This window comes from Amphiprion ocellaris, chromosome 5 (assembly GCF_022539595.1).
Source record: "Amphiprion ocellaris isolate individual 3 ecotype Okinawa chromosome 5, ASM2253959v1, whole genome shotgun sequence".
Classification (NCBI taxonomy): domain Eukaryota; kingdom Metazoa; phylum Chordata; class Actinopteri; family Pomacentridae; genus Amphiprion; species Amphiprion ocellaris.
In genome coordinates this window covers 23,825,241-23,844,350 of record NC_072770.1, presented here as the reverse complement: position 1 = coordinate 23,844,350, position 19,110 = coordinate 23,825,241, and the positions used below count along the sequence as shown (strand labels likewise).

General features: G+C 40.0%; 1 protein-coding gene across 2 annotated transcripts; it reads left to right on the top strand.

The window, feature by feature from the left end:
- The first annotated feature begins 2,461 nt into the window (after nucleotides 1-2,461).
- zgc:113307 (uncharacterized protein LOC553753 homolog) lies at nucleotides 2,462-9,816 on the top strand. 2 transcript variants are annotated; one of them, XM_023267243.3, is made up of 5 exons: nucleotides 2,462-2,728; nucleotides 4,514-4,838; nucleotides 5,038-5,362; nucleotides 6,395-6,712; nucleotides 7,953-9,816. In XM_023267243.3, the coding sequence occupies exons 1-5, from the start codon at nucleotides 2,700-2,702 to the stop codon at nucleotides 8,102-8,104; spliced, it is 1,149 nt and encodes a 382-aa protein (XP_023123011.1). In that variant the 5' UTR covers nucleotides 2,462-2,699; the 3' UTR covers nucleotides 8,105-9,816. The 2 variants fall into 2 exon arrangements, with proteins under 2 accessions (XP_023123011.1, XP_035802710.1); XM_035946817.2 differs by lacking the exon at nucleotides 2,462-2,728 and adding an exon at nucleotides 2,735-2,880.
- The last annotated feature ends 9,294 nt before the right edge of the window (nucleotides 9,817-19,110 follow it).

Genomic DNA, 19,110 nt, shown 5'->3' with positions numbered 1-19,110 from the left:
CACTTACAAAACATTACATGGTTTAACCAGAAATCTTACCAACAAGAATATAAGGAATGGTAAAACTTAACATAGCAGGTTAATAAGCATATGTATTTGTATATATACACAGAATATGCTGTATATTTAGATATATACCTATATTTTTGATGGATATTTTTTTCCCAGATTATTGTTGCATTATTGCTCAGCATTTGGTTAAGACTGAAATGTCTTAACTTCTGTTGCACAAATTGTTATGAACTTTTTATGCATAGATTGATTGTCTCCAAAATGAAAAGCATTAATTAATTTGGGAATTCAGTCATTTCTTAAAGAAATTTCTCAATAGGTATCGGATGTATTGCATTTTATACAGATACTGACAATGCCCTGATGATGATTCCCACTAACTTCGATCTTCCTCTGAAAAATACTCTAGTGTCACCACAAAATGACATTTGAGGTTTTGAGTGAAACGTCTTTATAACTATTGGATGGATTGCCATTGTTTTGGAACCAACATTTGCTGCGCCAACATTTAAGCTGCTGAAAGAACAATGATCATGTCATTACAATGTAATATTCTGCTGGGAAACCTTGGATCCAGGCATTTATGTGCATGTTACTTTGAAACATACCACTTGGTCACACCCCAAACGGCAATGGCAGTCCCCAGAAGCAGCCTCCCACAACTCAACAATGAGGCCTGTAACACCATAAAAATGCTCAGGAATGGCTTCAGGAGAAAGAACCCAAAGCGCTGACCCAATCTTCAAATCGCCAAGATCCCAGTCAAATCAAGCAATCACATGATGGACCAAAACAAGCATGGTCGATGGAATCTTACCTTGCAACCTAAAGAACCCAAAGGATCCACCACTAACGTCCTAGTTCCAGACACTAAACGAAAACCTTGAGAAGTCCTGTTTCCATGTCACATGGGTAGCTGTGGCTCAGGTGGTAGAACGTGTTCCTACAAGGTCGCAATGATCCCCAAACAACTCAAAGTTATCTTGTCCAATGACAGACCGGTCTGTGAATGGGAAACACTGTAATATGCCTTGAGAGTATTCAAGGTGTTGTGGAAGACACTCTCAAAAAGAATTGATGGGTCTTCTATCAGAATGCTATGGATGGTACAAAACATCTGGAAATCACACCTCAACAACATGTCGCTATATGGCCCACATACACGCTTGTCAACCATCATTAGGCAACGTAAACTAGCCCTGGCTGGGCATGTGGTGAGACAACGAAGCAGCTGGTCGAGTATTCTTATGGAAACTGATACTGTCAGAAAGGCTGGCAGGTCGAGCACAACATTAAGGAAGGTGCTAGAAGAAGACACTGGTCTGGAAGGCAAAGAACTTATAACTGCAATGCTGGACAGAAGGAGCTGGATGAAGAACTTCATTCATGTCACCGATTCCGTCGGATGCAATTGACTGACTGACTGTAATGTGCCTTGATCGCCAGTAAAGTAAAAATGCAGACCATTTACCATGTCTCCATGGATCAGCAGCGATGACAAAATTGTGGCGGATCAGTATGTAATTTGCTGTAACTTCTTTATGTCCAACATTTTGGTTCACTCTGGGGTTTTTTTGTTTTTTTTTTAATGACATTCCCATCTGCTTAAGCATTACTTGTATTTCGTACTGATTAGCAAATATTAGCTAACATGCTAAACTCAGACAATGAACATGGTAAACAATATACATGCAGCATCTTATTATTGTAACTTTGATCATGCACTAATTAACCTGAGTTATAAGTCATTAACAAGCAGTTGGTGTCACTGAAATGTACAAATTAACTACACACACATAATTGGGAAAATCTGTCTTCCTATGCAGTCATGATCTGAAAATAACACTAAAACTGCAGCAGTAATCCCCATTGTACATACAGAGAGAATGAATGTGGCATAAACCCATGATGGTGTGATTGTTTATGACAAATGAAAAAAGTCTTTGTCGTCTCTTTTCTCCCTCAAATACAAGTGCTTATTTTGGAGAGTCCATTATGGGTGTGATTCTGTGTGGTTTTCCTAGAGGGAGCTCTTTACATGCTATTGTCAGGAAATAGATGTCCCAATTTTTCTCCGTTTTTTTCCACCTTACCTCTTTTCTCACAGCGCTTCCCCCATATTAGGAGTGAAAGGAGTCTGGAACCGTTTTAGTTTCCTGTAGTGAGATGCTTGCAAGAAGTTTCGTCCTTCATGACACACACAGACACACACACACAGAAGTGTGCAGTCAAACACATAGATTTACACACGTACACACTGATGCACACAGACTGGTCTCTTTGGCTCCCCAGGTACTTTGTGGCTTAAATGCCTCCAGGCAGATCACATACTGTAGACTCTCTCTCTCTCTCTTTCTCTCTCTCACTCACTTACTCACTCACTCTCTCACACACACACACACAGACATACTTGAATACTGATCAAAAATTTCTCATATTCACTCAAAGCTCTGTACCACTAGAATCCCAGTCCAGCTGCCCTTCATTTCTTTCCATTTCTTTTTCCTGTGAGCCCTTTTTGTGTATTTTTTTTTTTTGTGCATCTCTCCAAGCAAACATGTTTCCACCAAATGTTGTGCATTCAACTGTTACCAAAGGCTGAGAGAAGGGAAAAGGAAGAAGTGAATGAGGGAAGTTTATGGAGGAGGTCTGGGGTCTGGGATGTGGGCAGCGTTTGAAGAAGAGGAATGTATCAGACAGCAGGCAAACATCGCTGGTAGCTTGAAAAAACACATACACTCACACACTCACACACTCACACACACACACACATTTAGACACACTGACACACACTTGCATTTAGCTCCCGAGGGTCTCACTGGAAATTTAACTCAACCTGTCTCCGTTCTGTAGCTCCTGCTCAAACAGGTAAGCGTCGGTTTGCCGTTTGTTTCTTGCCTGCCTACATTTCCTCTTTCTGCAAGGGAGGCAAAACTGGAAATGATGGAAACTACAAAGTGTGGTTGTTTAATTACAGTAATCTCTTGGCAGCGCTCTGAGCATGTGCTGCGCTGTAAGACGAGTGAGGAAGGCAAAATGCAGCTTTGCAAACATGCTGATCAAGTCAAACTTCCTGATGATGCAAAGATGTCTTTCAAATTGCTGTGTTATGTAGTGACTAGCATGTGTGTGTGTTTGTGTGCGTGTACTTTGTGCATACCAACTATGTGGGTGTTACAGTAAACATATGTGCAGGCAGGAAATAATGTATTCTTCCTTTTCATTTTCATAGGTTTCAATGTAAATAAGTGTGTATGCAAAAATAACCCATATGCAGTGGGACACGGCTTCCATTAATTAGATTTTAATTTGACAATCCATGCAGTTGGGAGAGATGGCCATAGGAAAGGTGATGTTTGATCTCACATATTTGTTTAACTTAATTTTCAAAGCCTCAGATGGACATTTTTAAATTTTCAAATTTTACAATTTAACAGTTCATTTCCTTTTACAGATCAACTTGCCTGCTATGTACTTACATCCAGGGACTCGCGAGAGACAAATAAATAACAGGACTAACCATCTACAGACATGCTAGCAGCTCTTTGAGGCTGTATGTTCAATTTTATTTCCATTTTATATAAAACTCTGGATAACACATTGAGAGAAATCCTTAATTTTCTGTGGTCCTTAGGCGCATACAATAAATGCAGAAGTATGTCAGATGAAATCCACTTTTACAATGCTGAATGTGTAGCAATTACCAATTAGATGAACAAATCCAACAAAACAAATAAATAAATGAAATCAATGTCAGTGACATTCTGTAAGCGTAGCAATTCAACCTCAGAACTGCCTCAATGATAATAATGAGGTCATCTTAAAGTTCTGTTGAAACATACTCCAAGTATGTGGTTTACAGTAACTAGAGGACCAATCCATAGATACAGCGGTGCTTTAATTTACATCCTGTTTAGCTGGTATAATTCATCATGTTCACCATGGTAGTGTTGTATGTTATCACTGGCATCGAACAAAAGCACAAAAGTAATCCAGATGAATCCTGAGATTGGCAGAATTATCTGAAATTAATGTCATGACAATCCATTATGTACATTTCTAGATTGTTTTACTTTATATCAGAAAAAGTAACCTGCTGCTAGCATTAGAAGTATGAGGATTTTCAAAATCGATCAAAGTGGTAGGCCGGCTGGGTGAGCTACATTGTTGTCCTTAAAGCGGTACTATCACATGGCTAAAATTGGTCAAAGCTGATTCTCCAAAGGTTACATGAACCTTACACCTCCTGTAATGTGTTTGTTTACACTCTTAATGTCTGGTAAATTCCCACATTAGACTCCAAATTCAGTGCACCCAAGTTTCAGTTAGAAATGTGTTTCCAGTGTCTAAGCCACAAGTCTGTCATATTTTACTCCACCAGACTCCTCAAGCTGTAGAGAAGACATTACACAACCTTCACAGGCATATAGCAGCGCTCATCCTGACTCATGAAATGACTCTGATTCGAAAATTCTGATTTGTCTTCATGTTAAATCTACAGGATCTCACCATCTTTCTCCATGGCTCTCCTGTGCTGTGGCCTGTTGATGCTGCTGTGTTGTTTTGGTTCTGGCTCGGCCACCGTTGGTGAAGACGTGGACTATGGAGGCATTCCTCTGTGGATTAACCGCCTGCTGGGTGAGCCCAGTGTTCTGAGTCTGCAGGGACGGATGGATCCGGCCTGGTTCCGAGCCAACAATCCCCTGGCCTGCCCTCAACAGTGTGACTGTCCCATCCAGTGGCCCACAGCTCTGTACTGCGACCACAGAAGTCTGGCAGACATCCCTGACCAACTGCCAGACAGAACTCAATACCTGTTTCTTCAGGTAGGACAAACACTGACACGGGTTCTGAGCTTATGTTTTCTTTCCAGTGGTCTGCTTCTAACCCATGGTGGTTTTTCATTTCCTTTTCACGTTCTACACAGTAGCTGAATTCTACCGCACTATAATGTATATTTTCTTTGAATGGATGGAAAGTTTAAAGCAACAAACTAGAAAAAGCATTGTGTTCTGTTGTTTCCAGGGTAACAACATCTCCTCCCTGCCCTCCTCTGTCCTGACCAACATCACTGGTCTCCGCTGGCTCATCCTGGACAACAACAAGCTGCAGAGCGACAAGCTGGAGCTGGCCTCCCTGCAGAACCAGAGCCAGCTGTGCTATTTTTTTGCCAACCACAACCACCTGACATCAGTGCCCAGTGCTCTGCCAGCTGGACTCAAACAGTTGCGACTGGCTCACAACCAAATCAGCAGCATCAACCCAAAAGCTTTCCAGAAACTGCAAAACCTGACGCTGCTGCTGCTGCAGGGAAACAGACTGCAAACCATCAAAGAGGGAGACCTCAAAGGTAGTGTAATGTGTCATTTCCTTTCTTTGCACATGCAGAGGCAACTTTGAATACCTGGGATGGAAAGTGAGAGAACAAACAAAAACTCCTTACGAACATTTAGAAACAAACGTTTTGTTGCGTTTATTGTGTGTAAATCTCACTTCCTTTCTCCTGAAACTCAGGCTACATACACTCTAAAAATAACAACAAAAACAACAAAACGGTTTGCATTAATGTTTATGTTAAAGGTGAGTCAAAGGTAATGTAAATAATTAACAATTATGAATAGAATAGAATGTGCTTTATTGTCATTATACAGTGTACAAAGAGATCGGAGAGCTTCTCCTTTTCAGTGCAAACATAGCAAAAGGTGCAAGATAAAAGTCTTAAAAATCTTAAAGGTAGTGCAAGCAGTCTATTTACAAATATGCAATTATAAATGTCACAAATGATAAATATCTTAGAGAATATGTGAGAATTGTAAAGAATTATATATTTTTTAAAGATAATTATCATTTTATGTATCTGATTGGAAAATGAACACAAGTTTTAAATCATTTGTAAAAATTTAAGTTGCTTCAAGTGGCATTTTTATATTACTTAAATGGAATTTTTATGTGCTTTGTATCTAATTAGCATAATTATTAACACAAGTTTTTAAGTTTGCAAATTTAAAAACAGTCACACTAGTGTTAAGTAGACCAGCAAAGGGACTTGAAATCCTGACTTAAAAGTGAAGAAATATCTAGTTATGAAGCCAATTTCATTAAGTTATCTCAACCTACATTTAGTTTTAATTCAACTAATGCAGGAAATTAAGTTTAACTGACACAAAATATGAAGTTGATGCAATTAACGACGATGTTTTGTCAACTCAACCCATTTTAAAAACGTTAACTTGAAATGTTTAAATGTTTTTTTTGTTGTAGTCATCTATTTGATAAAGTTTTATAATGTGATAATAATTAACACTGATTGGACACATCTGTCAAACCTATTTGTGTGTATTAATGTCTGCATGTGCGTGGATGTTTTCTTGTCAACCTATAGGCCTGCTTAGGCTGAACCTGTTGGACCTCAGTGGAAATTTGTTCTCAACCGTCCCCAAACATTTACCTCCCTCCATCCAGCAGCTCTATCTGTCTAACAACTCTCTGTCTGCGCTGGATGACGACAGTTTTGTGGGATTCCTCAACCTAAAGTACCTTCGTCTGAGTCACTGTGGCCTGCAGAACCTCGGCATCCACCCGCAGGTCTTTAACTCCTCCAGCTTGGTGGAGCTGGACTTGTCTTATAACAAACTTACTACCATTCCCACAGTTCCCACCACCCTGCAGAACCTCTACCTGGAGGCCAATCAGATACAAGGTGAGCTGCATAATCACAAAGAAAACACACATGAATATATACACACGAATACCTTTCACGTCGTTGATTCGGATTTCATGTCTGTGAAGTGCCAGTTTTCCACATGTGCACACATTCAGACATTCTAGCATTCAGTAAGTACAATATTGGTGAATTATGTGCCTCGACACCTGGAGCAGATCTGACAAACGCTGCTGCGGTGGATATGAAGAAATATAAAACACGTGAGAAGAAACTTTCACTGCCTTCGCTGCTGTATCTGCACATGGGAGAAGCTGCAAGTGGGTGAGGCCAGGAGAGAGAACGCAGGCAGAGGAGGGACTAAGTAGGAGTTATGGAGAGAAAAGAAGTGAGAGGAGGGTGGAGGATGGAAGAGGGGAGGGGATATTAGTTGGTTGGATGTGGGGAAAGTAGGTTACCAAAGAGGCAAAGGGAACGGTATGAAAACATCTGTGATGGATTCAGAGGTAAAAGTGCCAGATGAGCCCGAAGCACAGGCTGTTCCCCTCTTCAGTCTCCCCTTTCCTCTTTCTCTGTCTGCTCCCTGTCATTTTAACATTTGTTTTTGGACACATACTACTTATATCACAGTGCAGCAGTCTTGTACCCAGTAGCCAAACTGTGACTCACATGACTATCCAGCAGCAGCGACCTGGTGTGCAGGTCTGGGTTTCTGGCAAAGTGAAAATGTGTTCTTGTTTCTCAATCTGTGATGCAGCAGACAGAAGGGCTGTGTACCAACCAGACAGACGGACAGAAAAACACTTCCACAATAACATACACCTCATCGTCTAACTAGCTAGCAGCCTGACAGCTACCACAGTTCCTGTTTGCCAGAGCCTGCAGTCTGGGCTGAGAGCAGCAATACTACTGAAATGCCTGACAGAAAGCAAAGGAGGGTGTTGTGGTTTCTTCTGCCTCCGTTTTCACCACAGCACCTGTAAGGCTTGTAATGGTAAAAGCAGACTGTAAGAAGAAGAGGGTTATTTGCAGACTGCACAGAGCTGCTTTGATTTGACAAATCGCCTATTGTGACCGAAGTGCTTCATCTTGATAATTTACATGTGACGAACACATGGTACATGATGTGAAATCACAGCTCTCTGGAATGGCGACATTGTCTTGGCAAGACAACAATGATCAGATGACTGTCTGTCTGGTGAATAATGGATCTCTAATAATGAATGTCTGTATTTTTTTTATTCCTAAATCCTGCCTGTTTTCTGTCTTTCCATCACAGAGTTCAACGTGACCAGTTTCTGCAGAGAGGTGGGACCTTTGTCCTACTCCAGGATGAAAATCCTCCGATTGGATGGAAACAAATTGTCCTACCATCTGCTGCCTCCCGACTGGGTGTTCTGCCTGCGAGTCCTTCGAAGTATTTACATCTGACTCCACCTTCTGAACATGAATCTAGTGTACAAGTACTGTATGCGACTGGCCAACCTCATCTAGCGCTACAAAGAAAAAGTCATGACTCAACTCACAATTTTTGTTTTATTGTCCAACTCATAATCTGTGAACTCAAACAACCCAGCCTTAAAGCTTGAAACCAGAGACGAAGACTGTAATTCATTATGTCTCCAATATGTGGATACACAGCCCAAAGAAAACTGAGCTTCAGAAGATGCTGAGCTTGAACTTAATGCTAAACCAAAGTTATTTAATGGTAATGCAACAAGCTATGATCAAAACTTTTCTCATATCATCAGTGTAGGCTCTTTGGGTTTCTCTGTCTCATTCCATGTTTTCCAAGTTATGCCTCATCAGGGTTTTACATCTGTGTGTTATTACTGAATAGGACCAGTGACAAAACCTCTCATTTCTGACTTGACTGAATAATGCGCTCTGGTTAAACTGAGCTGTCTGAGGGCAAACGGAAACATTATGAATGTATGAGTGGCAAAAATCAGTAGCTTTCCCATGAGAGAATCTGACTCAGTTAACTGGACAGTGTTTAACAGCCACACCACACAGAGAGCTGTGTGTAAATGGAAATTTCATGATGAAAGTACTAAGAAGTTGAAACCTCTTATATATGTGTGTGTAATAAAGTGAAATGTAGTTACTTTATGTTTGATTTATGAACTGATGTTGATAATCACAATCATGAAGTTTGGTTTGAACAAGTAACTGAAACATAATATCGATATTAACATAATATTTAGTGAATGTGTCCTCTTTTTTTAACTCAATTGCAAGAGCAAATACTAACGTGCTATCTCACAATGATACAGAAATATTTAACAAATCTGTGGATTCAGACTATAAGCTACATCACTGCCAAGATCTAATCAGTTGGTCCTTGTGTCATTTCTGACCTTCCCTGAAAATGTCATCGAAATCTGTTAGTCTGTTTTTGGGTCCTGTTGCTGACAGACAAACAGAGGGACAGACAAACCAATGCCGATCGTCACAAAACTCCACTGCGTTCCTTGGCAGAGTAATGAGTCTGGACAGACATGGATGTGAATTGAAACTACTTGTTGGTGGAGGCATATAGCCACAAGTGGTAACTCTAGTTTCCATAATTATTTTAATCATGAACAGTATAAATAGAAATAGTTATGTAATATGTATAGTATAGAAACCTTCTGTGGAGTTTAATGTAGCAAAAACAAAGTTAAATACAAAAATCAGAAGAACAGACATAGTAAAAGAGACCCATGTAGCAGCAGTCTTCAGCACTGACCTCAACATTTGACCTCTTTTGATGCATTAAAGGATTTGTACTGTGGTTTTTCTTCCACTTATGTGTAACATTTCTTCACTCTGTTTCTCAAGCCTGTGTTGTGTCATGATGTCATTTCACGGTTTATGATGTTGGAAGAAGAATCTGAGAGAGTGGCAGAGCCGGTCATGGTGCTTTAATACTATGAAGATGACAGATTTAAAGATCTCAAATGTGAAGACTGGTGACTGGGTTAGAAACTTTTCTAGCAAAGTGAATGTAAGCTAAATTACAATAGTTTAAAAAAAAATCTAATTCTGTCACCCATGTATTTAAATGCTGACAAATGTATGAAGGTTAGATTTAAAACATTTATTAAAGATAGATGTATTAGACTCCAGACAGCACTGAATAAAACTGTGATTTCAGTTAACTCATAACTCATATCCCCTCATTTACTCAGCATCTTACAAATGACTCAGCTGATTTATTCATGTAAACTGAAACCTCAGGTGGATCACACTGTGCTTTATGGAACCTCACATACTAATAACAATACTGTCTACATCTTCTTGCAAACATAAAACAATGTCTTGCCTAATGACTAACGTTTTTTTTCATAATGGCAGTATTTCCCTTTAACAATGCTGCCATAACCTCATACTTGCAATATCCTCTAGTTTCTTATCATCACAAGATAACAATCGTACAACTCAACAGGTTTCTGCACAATTCCGAAATGCATTGTCACCATTATGAGATATGGAGTTTCAGAAAATGAGAGAGCAGAGTTCAGCACATGAAATCAACTTTTTGTGACAACATTATTTTTACTGCGTCAAAAGGGGGGAAAAGACATCCCATCTAGCTTACTTTGTAAACTTGAAATATGCTAATTTTGAATAATCTACAAGCCAACACTTGCTTTCTGGGTGATTAAGAGCAACTTAGCACCAAACAACAACAAAAATGTCTCCAGGGGACACAAAAAACTTGTTGTTCGGTGCTTTGTGTGTGTTATCGATGTTAATGGCTAAACGGTAGAGTTTATTTTACCATCGTTAACATCATAAACTCAGCTGGGCTGTGTTGTATTTGCAGCATGTTTGTTTATTAAGCCACATTGTCAATTTGTGAATATTTCAGTGTTTGTCAGTTTGGTTGTGTTCATTCTGTTTGTATTTGTTTTCTTAACCTGCACAGCGTTGAGCTCTCTTGGCCACTGTACAGAAAATATGTTTCCTCAGATTAATTTTTTTGAAACCAAGCAATACTTGGCTACAGATATTCAACAGCTCACCAATTTGTACTGAACTCATAGTACTTTAGTGAGTGTTTGTTTCACTCTGTGCCATTACTAAATCCACTGCCATATTTTCCCAGTGACACCATGTCTTATAAATGCTGTGAGTGTGTTTGATGGTCTGATCAGACTTGTGCAATGTCTGGACCCACTTTTACCAGAGGCAGGAGTCACTCACACAGAGTTGCTGTGAGGGACGAGCCTTAACCATAGAAGTCGGTATAAGCTGGAACCGGTGACGACCAGCCGGCAGTCTGCTGGCTGAGTATGAAGTCATGGTGAATGGAGACAAGCTGCAGGAAAAAGTTCTCTGCTTCCATGTTGCTGCTGACAGATTCAGTAGAAATCAGTATCCCTACCAGCAGGCACAAGTATTTTTTTTTTAACTTTAGTTTGACCACAAAAACAACTTGGTAGTATTCAGAATTATCTAGCTTAGCTAGACCACTCTCCACTGTACTCCACCTGTGTCAGCTCAGAAGAATAGTCTGCCTACACCTTGCTATCATTCTGCTAGAGGAGAAAATACTCTGGCTTGTTTTCATTGTTTTTAGCCCAGGATGCAGCGATGGTACCCCTTCATAATAGTGACAGGGGAAATTGTTTTAGTAGAGCATTTGCATGCAGGAAGGTAAGTAATGCCAATAAAATGGATAATTCACTGCATTTTACAGCGTATAGTTGCTGCTTGGACGTTGCAGTTGTTGTTTCTCATAGTGAACTACAGCTGCAAGCAGATAGTTGAAGGGGAGGACAAAACTGCATGAAAAGAAGCAGAAATGGTAGGTTTATACCTGAAGTCTACATCTGGTGAGTCAGAACAGGATTAAAGAGAGGTCAGGGCTTGGGTCCATTCAGCTCGACTTCACTCCTATGTGCTCAACAACAACACAACCTCACTTTCTCTTTTGCATATTAAGCATCATATGACCACTGGAGGGCACTGTCATTAAATGTAATTACAGTTCGCAATAACTCGCTTAAAAAAGTGATTTGTTCTACAGGAGGACAGTCACTGTATTCACGCTATTTTTTCACCGTGAACTCTATTTTGTTTCATGCAGGCTGTAAGGCTTGTAATTCAGTCGTCCTTGCATATTTAAACCAGACATTTTCACATTCCTCTTTTTAAGACCCATGAAGCACGCCAATCCAAAATGAAGCACAGATTTATTAGCAGAAACCATACTGGCATTTAAGGGAGAACCACATTTGAAGTATGGTTCATTGTTTGCATTGGTGAACTCTCACTTGTGAATCCAAACCAAGAAAAGGTGCAGATGTAAGTTTTCAAGAATTGCCAGCTGGCTGGAGTTCACACTGCAGAAGGAGGAACCGTAGAGCCAGATGGAGCGTGTTAATACCAGAAAAGCTGCCTGGCGCGTCACAGTGGAATGAACCACTGACTGAAGATGCTTTTGTTGCCTTAACAGCAAAGCAGCCAGGTAATTATTGTTCTTTAGTAGCTGATAGCTAATGTCATTTTTTCCATCGCTTCTTCCAGACTAGCTGATTTGCGCGACCGTGAGGCACAAAATGAAGTGGAAAAAATTCAAAGAAGATATGGAAAAATATTATACCAATAACATTTAAACTGGTAGGCTTCAATTTGTCAGCAAAACATCAGCACCAAGCAGAATTATCTATTATATTTTTGGGTTTCAGACTCAGTTGATATGAGTTATTCCTCATTAAATTGTAAGAAAGCCAAAAATGTGTGTTAGTTTAGGAGTTTTTCATAGTCAGGAAGAACATCTATGCAGTCTTAAAGAAACAGAATAAAAGTCTGGCTGGTGGAAACATTATCGCTCAGGCCATTCCTCTCCTCTGAATTAAACTCTGCCTTGGAAACCACCAGTCAAAACAATCTGCTATGAAGCTCCCTGTGGTGTCATAACAGCAACTTAAAGAGCTGCAGAGCTCAGGACCCCTCACATATCACATCCCTCAGCCCACAGAGACACTTTACAACAGTACCAAAATATCCTCTCAGGTTAGATAGCTGGTCTAGCTCCTGAAAACTCATTAGAACGAATCTTTTAAACCCTATTCTAATTCAATTCACTGCTGTCAATAACCTGTCTAATATTTCCAGATGGCTCTTTGTCTGGAGCTGTTCTCCTTTTCTTTTCAGAGAATCAGTTACTGAATTTGAAAAATACAAGTCTGGGACCAAAAAAGGGAAGAATTCACTGTGCAACTCGTCAAAGGTCTAAGGAGCATTTCAGCATCTTTGAGTTCATTGTTTTGATTTTATGCTCAGCAACTTTGTTGTCAAACCTATTTCATGCTGCCTTCTCAGCACCAAGCAGCAGACAGACACAATTAGCGACTAGCTGGTCAACATAATGGAGAAATTATACTCTAAAGGTCCATATATTTCCCTCAGCAGCTGGAAAAGGAGAATAAACATGGACTTTACGTTGTTTTCATGCCTTGTGGTGCTGCCAGCAGGTTCCCAAAAAATCATTTAACGCAGGTTGTCGGTAGTTTTGCGAGAATTACTTGTCAGAAAGCATTTTAATGTTGGAGCTTGAATAATGGTTACTTCAGTTGCTGATGGTTTTTCTTTTCTTTTTTTTTCTTTTTTTTGTAGAGAGCATTGACGTGCTTCAGCGCAACGTTGTCCTGCTGGTTCTTACTGTGGCCTCTCCGATAACAAAAAGTGTTTTTCCACTGTGAGGGTGTTACTCGCACTGAGCTGTTCCATGTCTCCAACAGCTTCCTCTACAGTCAAACCGATGCACATTTTACCACCAAAACAGTGTGTATTCAACTGCTTATAATGCAATTTCATCAAATTTTTGTAAATAAGTTAAAGACAAATGTTAATTGTCTTTAATGTATGAGCCAAATTAGTTGTGTGAATGAAAACTACATGAATTCTTGGAGAATGAATGAACTCCTGTTCACATGTGCTGCAGAGGAAGGCATGAAAATATGTTATGGACTGTTTAACTGCCAGTTCAGTGTAGCTGACTATGGTGTCAACATGGCGTTATGCAACCTGCTGCAGGGATTTGATCCCATTCAGACAGCAGACAGCTAGTGAGGTTCAACACTTTCTGCATGTTGGGTGATGAGGTGTTGTTGACGGCTGACATTCCAGGTCATGTGAAGGTGTTGAATGTGGTGGAGATCAGAGCTCCGTGCACTTGAGTCCTTTATGGACCTTTGTTATTTGTGCAAGGGCCCCTTTTAGAAGAAGGAAATTCACCCACTTTTTCAAAAGAAAGAAGGTAAAGATTAGAGGAAAAAAGAGGGCTCCGAGGGGAACGCTCACATATGGAGCCAACGTCTTGTAGCCAGGATCAGCCCTGCAGCTCACTTTAGGTCCTGAAGAATGAAGGAGACTGACATGGTTCTTGCTACCAAGCAGGACCACAGCAGAGTGGCTCAATGCAACTACATGTGTCCCCTGCTGTGATGCTCCAGTATTGTCATCACAGTTCGGTGCTAAAGCGGTCCACCTCAGGCTTGTGGGAAAACCCAGAAATATTGTGGGAGCTTGTGGTACCCTACATTTGTGATAAAAAAATTTGTCAGTCCTTCACCAAATTTCATAAGCTCTGTCTCAACCATTCATCTTTGAGGTAGAAAAGTGGCACCACTGGGTACACTGTGGGACTTTAGTTTACTGCTTTCATCATCTGATTTGTGTGTTTTCTGTTGCTGAGGTCATGACTGACTTCAGGTCTGGCTGGCACTTCAAGTGTTCCAGCCGACGCTGGACACCGAGTCGGGTAAGTTGTGTCACTGCTCTGACCGTCCCATGAAGTCAGTTTTCTCAGCATGTGTGTCACAGCTAAGCCTCAAACAAAACTAATAGTTAGGTTGCTGGACCAAGCGATTCTAAGAGAAGAATAATATACAGCGATGTTGGGACCTCCCAGATTTGTGAAGCGTCTGTTTGTAGCTAAATCCAACGTAGACTTGTATGGCTCTTGTGGTTTTGGTTAGATGAATGAGGAAGCCGTTAGTGACATTTACAGGCCTGTTTACAAGCAAGACTAAGACCTCCAGGACTCTCATTAGACACACTAACACATAAACACACTCATAGATGCTGATTGTGCCGTCTTGTCTTTCCTTTACGGTCTGAAGAAAGTTTCTTCTGTATCACGCAGTTCTTGCTTACAGTGCAGAAACAGCTCCTCAGTTCAAATGAGAGAAAGCTCACACTTCTTGACTTCTGGCAGCAGCTCATGTCTGAGCAGTCTTCCAGAAACAGGCCACAAGCTAACAATAATGAGCCTCAGTAATATGAAAAAGAACACATAATCTTGATAAAAGCTTCAGACTTTGAGACTAGTTGTTTCAGCCAAGGAAATTATAAATCCGCACATTTTTGGTTGAGTTGCCAACTTTGGATTTTATCATCACATCTGGATTTTATTTATTTATTTATTTATTTATTTATTTATTTATTTTACGATAAATGTGATAACATATAACATTGACATATAGGATTTGCAGGTTTTCCTATTTTATTTACCTAAATGACACTTTCGTTATCTTCGTGACAAAGCGTAAAGAGAGCCGTAGAGGTAAAACAGGCGATGTAGGTAACTGTGACAGAGCGGTTAAAGGTGTGAACAGTCCAGGTTAAACGTTGTATGTGTGAACTATGTGCGTTGCGTGTGAGAGGAGAGTTCATCCTCTTATGGAATCTGTATCAGACATTCTTTATTTCACCGAAGAGCACCGACGCAGCCCCATATGTGAAACACATGCAGCTTACTCAACACAATATGGACACGAGCAAACACACTGCTGTACCACACAAGTATTACTTATACTTCATAAAAGGGCATAGTAAACTTATGTTTCCTTGTTATCTTAAAGAATCCATCTGTGCACACATCTTCAGCTTTTCCTCCGTATTATTATGCAGTGAAAAAAAACCATAGACAGTTAGTCTAAATAACAGTATAACAGGTCTGTCATGTTTAGGATTTCTAAACATGCTGAGGCAGCAAGTGCTGTCAGTGTGAAGACTTAACTGATGGTATGCTAAAATTTGCTTAAATACCATGTTAGCCACAGATGAAAAATAAGCCAAAGACAGCCGTCATTTAAGCTAAAAAGTAGTGAATGGTCGGAATTTGAAAACCCCGCTCAAATAAGCTTCTGTCCAACATCAAAGGCCCAAAATTTCAAAAATTCCAAAGAACACCAGGCAGTAAATCTGCCGCTGCAATCACTGTCAACTCCATATGTGCCGTGCAAAAACAGAAAGCTTGACAAGTTTAGTAGCACTTACTAAGGGAAGTTCAATCCAAACATCATTGAGGAGATGCAAAAAACACAAACAAATGAGCTCTAACTCTGCAGTAGTGCATCTCTGTGACTTCAGATGAAAGACGGCTATACCACATACGGTAGATATTGAAGATTTCTCATTTGCTGTAAATTTGTACTCTCTTAAAACTGCTGTGATCAATTACAAAGCACTAATCAAATGCAGATACAATCAAAATAAAGCTGGGAAGCAGGAATAATGCAAACAAAACTGAACAAGATGTCTGAGCCACATTAAAAATCTGAAAAGTGTTGGATGTTTTCACTGAGTGGCATGGAAACCCATAGAGTTCATGGAGTTTCACCAGGACAAGACAGTCCACACAATGGCAGCATAGGATGTCTTTAATCAGCCATATGCAGCGGATTGGAGTTGGTTAGACCCATCTGTCACTTCCAAAGAGAAGAATCACAAGATCCCCTCTAGGAACGTCCCAAGATACACGAAAGTGCTCTGAATACTCCTTGTTGTAATTATTTATCAATTTTTTCATAGCAAAGTTCAAGCAGCTGGTTAGAAAATCTTAAAATGCCACTGCTACTTGTAATATGCTACTTGTAACATCGTAAATCCTGTTTGCAGCTGCACACCTTTACCTCGGAGAACCTTTCCAACTTCAGCAGATGAATTTTAAAACAATCTTCTGCAGATACATCACTCTGAACAGTGAAGCTCAAACATCCAACAGAGGTGACATTTGCCAGAACACGTTTTGAGTGGAAGATTCCTTTAAGCATTTTCAGTCATCGTTGAAGAATTTTGTCACTGAAAGAAAATAAGCAACTTATTCCAAGAAGTCGCTGTACCACTGAAGCCCATTAGATTGGGCATAAACTGTGTGAGCGAAGGCCTGCCTGGGCTGGACAGTGGTTGATTTTGTTTTACATGATGGATGAGCTTAGATTTGGAAGTGTCCACTGCGCAGGTGGTTTGTTTCTAGCGACATGTTAAGCAGTATACTCACTGGAGAAATACATTTCAGCTAATAGCATGCAGGCTCTGATTCTGTAATGACGTCAGTGATTGCCTGAAACTAGTTTTATCAGCTTTATAATGACATGTGCTTTTCAACTGACTTCATACATAAACAAAGCCTTCCAGCTACCTGTCTCCTCTGACGAACAGATATTTCAGTGACATAAACAGAAACTCTGTACAAAGGCAGGTGGTGCAGGCGGCTGCAAAAGCATGAAAACAGAATTACAACTCTGCGTGCTTTATCTAAACAAAAAGCTCTGAAGCACATATCAGTGTGGCGACTTCGTTTTGACATTTCATCTACTTAATATTTATAGAATTAACCTCACTTTCCCCTTTTCTATAAACACCCTGCATTGTTTCAAGTGTATACCATAGTTTATTCATGATTGATTCAATAATAATGCGGTTTTTGTGATCATAAAATGATTAATGAGACAGTAAGTTTGTATTAGTATGAAACCTTCAAGGGCGAACACAATGAGAATACTGTAAACATTTAGTTTTATGAAAAACATTTGCCAAAGCTCTGGACTTTCACTGTACTTCAGAAAGGAGAAAGTGGGTGCAGCCTGCAGAACTTGGGTACGTACATGCAGTGCTAACAGGATGCTGCAGTAAAACTCATTAGAAAGTTGCCTGTAAATTTTAGGGGGAGAATATTAGTATTCATTTGGCTCTACTTCCTCTGGGAACATTTCTGGCTGAAGCTCATGCGCGTCCTCTTTAAAGCAAACAGTTCAATCATCCAGATCACTCCATAGATGACAGAACAGGCCGTTCTTGGAAAGTTCTCACATTATTATACACACCAAGTGATTTTGGGCCTGAGCCTGCCCTGCTCTCTGCATCTGCTTGGAAAACAGCTGCTGCGGTATGTTATGGCACCGACGAGGACTGTTGCTTAAAGATTTCCTGCAGTAAAAGCAAGTTTTCGGCCCTTTAAATATCTGTCTTCTTGAATCAACGGGTTGAATTCAGGCCTGAACAAAACGGAGCGCTAACATCCGAACGTCTCTGTCCAGACTGCATGAATCTGATCACTGCAGGCCAAGAAGCTGCATTCCACAGTTCATGTGACTCAGTTTCCACATGCAAAACCAAACCACACAGTTTTACTCTCAAAGTTCAGCCACTTAAGCTCTGAATAATTCAATAAGAATAATATAAAGCAACACATGCATGATGTCTAAATTTGTAGAACAATGGGCAGAGATTCTGATGGGCATTATGCTACATGTTTTTAAACACAGGGCACCAATTATCTGACAGAGAAGATGTGAAGTAATCATAGTGACAAAAACTGATAAGATTCAGGTATGAAAAATTAAACTGAGCTACAACAGACACATTTCAAGAGGTGAGAAAAGAGAAAAGGTGATCAGACTGGCCTGGTCTTTCTGTCAATTTAATAGGTGAACATTGTGTCTTTTGTGTATAAAATAAAACTCAACTCAATGAAATGTTAGAGGAATTAGTTGTTTCAATTTCATCTGTAGTTACCATCATCAACAGTTTCACCTTTTCTGTACGACTCATCTTAACAACAATCACTTTAAATATATCTTTTTGAGGGACCATGTTACGGATAGATGCATTCAACCTAATAATCCATCCACAGACTCAGTAGTATACATTTACCCTTCCCTTATCTTTATATCTTCTCTCCTATCTCCTTGGTCCCTCAAATTTCTACAGTCTGTTTTATTTTTGACTGTATTTCATCTGTTTGTGTCTGTATGGTAAATAATTTCCTGAGGAATTTCAGAAATGACACTCCTATGGAATTCTATTAGACCTTTGCAGATCAAGTCACAAAGCAAACTCAGTCTCAAATGTAACTCTGTTTCTTACTTCCACTGTCGACCTTCTCTCTATCTAAGCAAGAACTAAAGTAGTTATGTCACAGTGTTTCATAGTACTCTGACGTAGCCCTCAAAGCAGAAACACTTACAAGTGATGTAACTATGTTGTGTTTACACCATCGGTTGGACAGTGAAGTGAATTACCATTACTGAACCCAAATAATCTGTTGAAACAGTGGAAATGTCCAGGAGGCCTCCCTTACTGCATGAGCTTCTGATTTGCCGCTCATTTTGTCCTTTTAAAGCATCTTCAACCTCTGGACAGAGATGCTGCAGCCA